The sequence below is a fragment of the Drosophila mauritiana genome, chromosome 2R (assembly GCF_004382145.1).
Source record: "Drosophila mauritiana strain mau12 chromosome 2R, ASM438214v1, whole genome shotgun sequence".
Classification (NCBI taxonomy): domain Eukaryota; kingdom Metazoa; phylum Arthropoda; class Insecta; order Diptera; family Drosophilidae; genus Drosophila; species Drosophila mauritiana.
The window spans coordinates 6,126,953-6,135,197 of NC_046668.1; the positions used below are offsets into that span (position 1 = coordinate 6,126,953).

At 49.5% G+C, this 8,245-nt stretch overlaps 2 protein-coding genes across 3 annotated transcripts; one reads left to right on the forward strand and one right to left on the reverse strand.

Annotated features, from left to right (window-relative positions):
* Positions 1-145: 145 nt before the first annotated feature.
* Positions 146-3,016, reverse strand: LOC117136656. Its single transcript, XM_033297656.1, has 4 exons — positions 2,869-3,016; positions 2,517-2,630; positions 2,189-2,456; positions 146-1,862 (listed from the first exon to the last, which is right to left on the reverse strand). Exons 2-4 carry the CDS (start codon positions 2,609-2,611, stop codon positions 1,395-1,397), a joined length of 831 nt encoding a protein of 276 aa, XP_033153547.1. The 5' UTR covers positions 2,612-2,630; positions 2,869-3,016; the 3' UTR covers positions 146-1,394.
* Positions 3,017-3,378: 362 nt separating this feature from the next.
* Positions 3,379-8,236, forward strand: LOC117136650 (anillin). Of its 2 annotated transcripts, XM_033297646.1 has the most exons (12): positions 3,379-3,396; positions 3,503-3,817; positions 3,880-4,359; positions 4,441-4,807; positions 4,871-5,236; positions 5,295-5,466; positions 5,629-5,761; positions 5,829-6,005; positions 6,074-6,295; positions 6,351-6,717; positions 6,862-7,160; positions 7,222-7,941. In XM_033297646.1, the coding sequence occupies exons 1-12, from the start codon at positions 3,379-3,381 to the stop codon at positions 7,939-7,941; spliced, it is 3,636 nt and encodes a 1,211-aa protein (XP_033153537.1). The 2 variants fall into 2 exon arrangements, with proteins under 2 accessions (XP_033153537.1, XP_033153536.1); XM_033297645.1 differs by having other exon boundaries at positions 3,880-4,807; positions 7,222-8,236.
* The last annotated feature ends 9 nt before the right edge of the window (positions 8,237-8,245 follow it).

Here is an 8,245-nt window from a genome sequence, read left to right on the forward strand (position 1 = left end):
TCTGGGAGCTCCAGCTTGGGCCGCCGCCAGCCGATGGCCACACGAACGCAGACGAAGTGCCGTCGGCTTTAGTTCTCTCTCTCTGCACGGCGCGAAAAAATTTAACTTAAATTCGGTACTCAAAATTTGTATTCTAAAGAAATTACTTATTCATAACTATATGACAAGATTAAACATCCTATGATTATTTTAACATTTCTAAGAAATTTAGCTAAGAAGTACTGCGATTTATATGATCAACTGTTGTACTCTGGATGTAGTCCCATCAAATTTTAAATGATATTTTTAGTGTCGCAATGAAATAGTATACAACTTTGCTTTGCTTTTCGGTGGAATAAAACAGCCGGCCGGCTTGGCGAAGTTGAAGGCCCACGCTTAAGAGGCATGTCCCATTCGGAGGCTCCATCCTGGAGTAGGCAGCCGAAAATTGTACCGCTCTTGCCACATTTGGAGAGCCGATCACGCTGCTGATATCATATTTTCGAGAGCATCATGTCCATTTTGGCAATGGCAAAACAGGCCGCTCCACTACGACCGGGCTTCCATAAGTAGAACGACTTATAGATACTTAAAGTGCCATCAAATACATTGTTGCACACAATGTACACTCGATAGTCGAAGTTGTGACATCCCTACTTAATTACAAAATATTATTGTTTAATATTGTTGTAAGCATTACAGAGTTACGTATATATTAACTTCAAAACGAACTATTACAAATTATGTGTGTATATCACATTTTCTATATATTAAGTAACTTAATAAGTATTCTTAAAATGAAATTATATATGTAAACTAAACTTATTTTTTGCTCATTCTGCATTTGATACAAGCTGTTCGTGCCGAGAGGCTAGTCTGTGGAACCAGAAATCTTCTAATGTGGCAGGCAGATGTTGTTGCCGCAGCTGCCGAGAAATCCGAGTCTGCTGTCCAGAAAGGGGTAAGCAGAGGGGCATGGGTCGAAGCCGAGTCTGGAGCCTTCTCCTGTGCGTGTGCTCTTCGCAATCGGCGGCAGATAAAGCGGCCTGTCCAGAGCCGATCGGCTGCCCTTTTTGGGCAGCAGCTTTGAAGGACGCGTTCATGGGACGCTGTGGCAAACAACTCAATTTTAATTAAACGTTGCGCTCCGAGAAATAAATTAAGCATGCTGACCAGGTTGGCTGCGCAATATCTGGACAACCTTGGGTCCCCCCGCCTGGACTTGTCTCGGGCAGCAGTGATAAGTGCATAGCCGTTGCGTGATTCGACCCAGAAGACCGGGCGAGTGGATAACAGGTTCCCACCTCGGCTGGCTTTATCAAGCGGCACAAAGAGGCTGATTCTAGTATTGTGCTAACGCTTAATTATGTGCCACAACAAGTATTTTCATTCTTTGTACTTTAATGCATGGAACGCTACTTGAGGAACGCTTGCAAGCGATTCTGCTGCGTTTTGCTGGCGTCTTTAAACGCGCTCGACTTCAGCTGGGCGGCTATTTGCAGCAGTACGTTCTGCTTCTGGGTTTTGGACTGCGTTTTGGGTGCGGCGGGCGCCGGATGGGCAGGCTTCTTCTTTTTCTTCTTCGATGTCTGACTTGGGTTTTGGGCAGCTATGCCGACTGGTTGGGACGCCTTTTTGGACGGCGCTGGCGATTTGGAAGGCTGCTGCTGTTGCTGGGGCGCTTTTTGCTGCATTTTCAGGCCTGCATTGATATCTTTATTCGGCGCCTGAGACTTCTTCCTTTTGGCCTTCTTTTTGTTTTGGCCCGCTGGCGCAGGTTGTGTGGCTGCCATTGTCTCCTCCGTGGCTCTTACTTTGGCGCGCTTTCTGCCCTTCTCCAAAGCCAACATTGTCTTGTGATGGCAAACATCGCAGTCCACGGCCTGCAAAAAGGAATTGGGTTGTGGTTAGAGTGGCAGGAATGGGTGCATATACAATATAACAATACAATATACACACACAATATAAGCACTGTATAAAGATCTTTCAGCTTCCTTGGTGTTAATTTAAATTATTATTCGCCCAGAAGCTATATACTTAAATTTATATTACTATAATAAAGTACTAAACTATCCATTTATACCATTCATCTATGGAAGCATACAGAGGCTATCAATATTTATGAAATTAAAGAAGCAAAGTAGTTTTGGCCTGGGAGACTTCATTTCCTACTATCTATACATAATTTCTATTAGCTCCTGGATCTTACCATGTTGCTGGCCATACGCTTCTTCAGCCACTTGGCCCGTTTTCTGGCCCCGCTGTTCATCTCGCCCTTTGCCATCTTGGCCTTCACGGCTTCCAGCTTGGCGATTAGTCTCCGGTTCTTAGCGCTCTGCTTCAGTTCTTGTGGCTGGAGGTGGAGCTGATAGCGGCCACCTGTCCACTGGTTTCCGCAGCGGGAGCACATGCGTGCGGGTCCAAAGCTATCCTCGGGCAACTGGACATTGTGCCGGGCCAGCTTCCTACAGGTGGTTCTGGATTGTTTTGGAAACGATATTTTAGTAGGTGCTTAAGGAATTAGCAACGAATCTCACATGTAATAGGATTTGAGGATCCGTTCTGTGTGGGTTTCATCAGATAGTTTGTTGGCACAGTTCCACAGCAAATCTACTGTTTTTTGATCACTCATGGCGGAGGCGTACAAATTTCTGAAAAAAACAAATTCAGTGTATTTAAGCTAAATTATTTACTTGCGACTAAAAGTTTTATTTTTAACCACATTCATTAACGGAAAGCAAACAAAAAGCCAAACGTAAATAAGTAGCTTAAATAGAGGAAACATGGCAAAATTCAAGCCAAAACAGACAGCACTGACGGCACAACGTGCGCAGCTCACCAGAGAAAACAAAGGTGACTTTCAAGCTTAATTCCAGGTTCTTAACTTACCAGCAATGCGAGATAAGTATTAAAAGTGATACGTGGGAAATTACACTTCGATATTCATATATAACATGAATAAAAACACTTTTTTAATGCTTTAAGAAAAGTAAACAGCTGGCCGAAATTAAACCGGTAAATATGTGCGATTGCTCAACCGGTTCAACCAATGATGTGAGACAGACCTGCCACCCTGCTAAATACGACAGTGTGGCACCTACTGGCAATTCACCACTGGCATTTTCTCCCCGATTTCGGTTTTTCGCCGTGGTCAGTTGATGGTCCTACGGCATTTGCGCGTCGTTTTGAAATTATTCAACACATCTGAAAAGCCAACCGCCGAAACGGACAGAAGCGACGCGCAGAATTTCGAATGCAAACGGACGCGCAACCCACCAGTGAAAAACAAACACACACATCAAATATCACCAACGTGGAGTGTCGAGCAGTACAGTGAATTCAATAGCATAGTGCGCGCAATCACGAATCGCATTTGCATTTGCAGCTGCAGCAACAACAATGGACCCGTTTACTCAGGTACGAGGCCAATTCGCACACAACGAAGCCCTTTGTCTGGCGATTGCACTGGTGTTAGTGATGGCACCCGCGGATTTTCACAGACATTTCCCATTTTCCCTTGCAGCACATGCTCGAGAAGGCGGAACAGCGCAGTCGCGCCCTTGGCATCAGCAACGCCAGCAAGTTTCCGCTCGCCGAGTGCAGCGTTCCAAGCTCTTCCGCCACCTCCGCATCCGCCGGGGATGCTGGTGTCCTGGCCCCGAGGAGCCGGTCGCCTGGAGGCCAGAGCGCGGGCAGCGGCGGCGGCAAGGTCGTAATGTTGGGAAAGGCCACGCTGGAGGCGTCGCCGGCCAAGCCGCTGCGTCACTATACGGCGGTAAACAAGGAAAACTTGGATATGGGCATTGAGATAAACATAACCACGGACAAGCCAATTGGGGTAAGTTCCCCCTCCTTTTCTCGGTTCCTTCCTTTTGCTCATCCTTGCTGCACTACCTCCAGGTGCAAGTTGAGATTCAGGAGCAGGAGGTGACAGATGACGAAGATCAGGCGGAAGGAGGTGCGCTAAATCCCCTGCTGGAGGCGGAACCAGTAAACCAGCCCCTAGCCAGGCTAAGGGACACTTCCCGCAGCCGACTGCAACGCATGGGTGCCCTGTACTCAAACACGGACGATCTATCCTCCCCAATCCACCGAACCGAGGGGCAGTTCCATGTGACAACGGGTGAGGAAGAGGACTGCGGCAACCGTAGCAGCAGGCAACCAAAACAGCGGTTGGGCAAACTGGCCGCCTTGGCGGATACCATCAATCAGTGGGAGGATGACACGTCGCACCACGAAGTGCACAGACCCCTCGAAGCACCTCCACCGAAACCGCATTTGTCCAGCCGAAGGGCCGAGAAGGGTCCAGCTCCACTGCCACCCAAGAAGGATGAAGTAGACGAGGCTGCTAGGACCAAGCAGCTGAAATGGGATCCCAAGGTATTGAGCTCTCTGGAGGCACAAGGTTTTCTGCGCCGCGAATCATCGACCATTAAACACACATATGATTATGCCAAACAGGAAGACACGGCCCCAGCCTCCAAAGTGGAAGAGGCGGCATTAACTGCTAAGCCGCCAGTACCGCAGAAATCTACGACGGTCAGCCAGGTCGCCAAGAACTTTGCCTCTTCCGCCCCAGCGCCCAAGCCCGCACCAGCGCCTGCTGTTAGTGTGAAGTCCGGCCTGGTTTCCGGACGCGCGGCTCTTTTTGAAAACAAGGGAACCGGAGGACAGACGCAAGGCCTACGCAACCAGAAGGATCCTTGTGAGCTGTCGCTGAAGGAGCGCATGAAGCTGTTCGAAACGGGCAACAACAAAGCGATGTTGCCGATGGCGCCAATAGGATCTGCTCCCAGTATTACTCAAATTCGAGCGGAAGAGGTGAAACGTGAGTTTGGCAGCGCTTCCATTTTCAAAATAGCTACTCATACTAATTTTTCTTTATTAACAGAACATTTAGCTGCAGTGCATCCGGTGACCGGTGCCGCTGCTACCACCGTGGTTGCAGCAACCAAGCCGAAACCGGAAAGCAAGCTGCGTGACAAGGTGGCCGCTTTGGTGGCAAATGCTCAATCAAGTGCAGAGACGCGTATCAAGGACATTGATCGCCAAAGGCAGGAAGACATGCAGATTATCTCTAATCGCTTCAACAAACAAAAGGAACTCTTTGACATTCAACCATCCGACAGTTCTGGGGCTGCTCAAGCTCGACCTCCCGCGCCAGCTCCCAGCAGAGTAGTGCGGCCCATGCCACCGCCTCCACCACCGCCCATCGCTGGTCTGTCGCCCGGACTGGCCAGCAGCAAGAGGCGATCACGTAAGCAATGACTAAACCCTTCTTCTAAGGACTTGTCCTTATACATCCGCAATTTCAGCGGGTGATGCGCCCACCACTGACGAGGATTCAAAGCGAGCCCGCAAATCGCATTCGGATCGACTGTATCCCGCCCTGTCCGACCTCGACTCCAGCGGTGACAACTGCTGTGCCGCCGAAACTGCCTCCGCTACGGATGACAGCCATCAACTGGACGAGGAGGAAACCGATAGGTGCGCAGACAAATGCTACTCCTGCTTGCTATTCCTGCTCTGCATCGAGTAGCATTCCAAGACTGATAGGCCTAAGACACATAGCTTTAAACCCCATCCCCTAGACAAGACCAACAAATAAAATCGCTTTCTTAACTAACCGTTTATCTTTGATTCGTGCAGTTGCATGGATGACGACCAGTCGCAGACTGAGGACAGTAGCGCCGGCATGTGCAATGGCAGTCTCGGCCGCGAGATAATGAGCGCAGTGCAGCGCAACGAAGCGGAGATGCAGCAGCAGCAGCCGGGCAAGAAGGTAAGTGCAGGTAGAAACTGTCAACGCAGCGGGTGGTCACCATTAACACGATTTCACACCTTTCCAGACTGTGCGCTATGCGGACCAGGACATGTATTACGACGACAGCTCTCTGAACTCGTCGCAGGTCTCAGCGGGCATCGATGATTATCTGGATGAAGCACTTGTCGAGGACTACGGCAGCACCCAGGATGACCAGAGCGACAGCGGGGACGAGCAGAATGCCAGTCGGCTGTCCTTGGGCGTAAGTACTTGCTGCTGATTAAGTTTCCTTGTATATCAAAACAAAAAATTCTTTAATTACATTTTCAGAGCAAAGGAACCACGGCCTCAAACAGCTTTTCCTTCCGAAAGAATCCTGCCTCTTCCTGCACGCCTATCGAGGAGCACCATGAGATGGAGATGGACCTGCAGACACCACTGCTCAGTGGTGCCCAGCCGGTCAAGTCTGAATTGAGTGTCAACCAGGACAACGATAACCTGGTTACCCTGGTGCACACGGTCAGCTTCTATCGCCGCCAGCAGAGCGCCAACGTGAGTTGATTACTTGTATCCTAACTATCAAATTCTAAGTACTTTGTGCCTTTAGAGCTCCAATTCCACACCGGTTCGCAAGATCTGTCGAGAGCAGCAGGTCATGCGATCAGCCCTAGCAGGCGACTGCCATGCCAAGCACCGACTGGAGTACGACTCTCCTCAGCAGTCTGATTACGTCGCAGGAGCAATAACTGACATAGCGGATCAGACCGACGAGGACGACGAAGAGATGCAGAATGCTCGGGAAGTAAACGATGCATCGCAGGCACAAGACAAGATCAAAAAGCTGTTGAGCGAGGTGTGCAAGCAGCAGCAGGTGATAGGACAAGCCAGTCAGGCCCTTAACCTTTGCGCTGCCACCGTAGAGTTCTCCGGCTCCACAGAGTCCGTGGAGGGAGAGCGATATCTCCTTCTTGCAAGTAAGTATCTTTCGTTTGCGCATCTGTATTGTATTCAAGTATAAATTGCCTGTTCGTTGAATTCCAAACCGAATTGGAAATTCGAAATATGACCCCAAAGTCTCAGTGTCCAATTTAGCTGACATCTCTTTTGTATTTTTGCAGCCCATCGACGCCAGGCGTGTTTGGATGAAGTCCAGCGTTTAAGAGTTGAGAACAGTATTCGCCCGGTGGGTGCACCAAAAGAGAAGGGCCTACTGACGGTCAAGGACATAACCATTCCACTGCGACAGGAGTACGTGCGTAAAATGGCCTCGAACAACATTAACGGCCATCATCTTGTGTGCCTCCTGAAGTACAATGAGCACGTGCTGGCTACCAAGACAGTACCCACGATGCCTGGGCTGCTGTCCGTCAAGTTTCCCGATGTCCTGCAACTAAACAATGTATATGCTGACTTCAGGGTAAATATTGCAAGTTTTCTTTGGCCAATATTCCATTTTATTGCGTAAACTTCGTATGCAGATCACGCTAGAAATCTATGGCATGTTGGCCCAACGCGATCAGCTGCCGCACGAGCTGAAGTACCACATCAACCTGAACAAGAAGGGTGGCATCAAGACGCCAAAGAAGAAGGGCGGCGAGAATCGACTGGTGATGCCGCCAGTACAAAGTCCGGCGGGACCGCATGTGGTACGGACACCGCAGCTGGTGCAATACGGCTTTGCCATTTTCTCGCTGCGTGAAATTCAACGCACCACATGGACGCTGACCCAGGTGCTGGGCGTCAGTCCCCTGGAGGGCGTGGTTCACATGAAAGTCAACTGCGAACTATCCGTTAGCGTGGAGTACAAGGGATTCCTTACCATGTTCGAAGATATCTCCGGCTTCGGCGCATGGCATCGTCGCTGGTGCTATCTGAATGGCTCCGTAATCAACTACTGGAAGTACCCGGATGATGAGAAGCGCAAGACGCCCATGGGCAGTATAGATCTGAATTCCTGCACTTCGCAGAAGGTGACCACGGCACCGCGCGACATTTGCGCCCGTCTCAACACCATGCTGCTGGAGTGCGAACGGCCGGCGCTGGAGACGGACCAAGAGTCCTTGATAATCGTACCCAACGGACGTACCACCACGGTGCGCCATCTGCTCTCAGCCGACACGAAGGAGGAGCGCGAGGAGTGGTGCGCCCACCTTAACAAGGCACTGACACTGCTGCGCGCCTGGGGAACCACCCACTGACCCGCTGACCCATTGCAATCTTGTCAGCAGCACGGACAATGACCACAAACGGGCGGGTTGTTAACAGTTTTCTCTTTTTAAGTTACTCAATTTGCTATTAATCGCGTTCGCATTGGTATTCATTTTGTTTTAACTTTGCTTTATGTTTCCAATTCAAATTATTCGTTTTCATCTTGGAGTGGGACACGTTCGTGTTCGTCTATATCGACATAACCTTTTACTTATGTATGTACATTGAATTTAGGATGACTCGCTAAATATATAATATGTGTAAAACCCAGTAAAAAAAAACAAACGCCAGTTG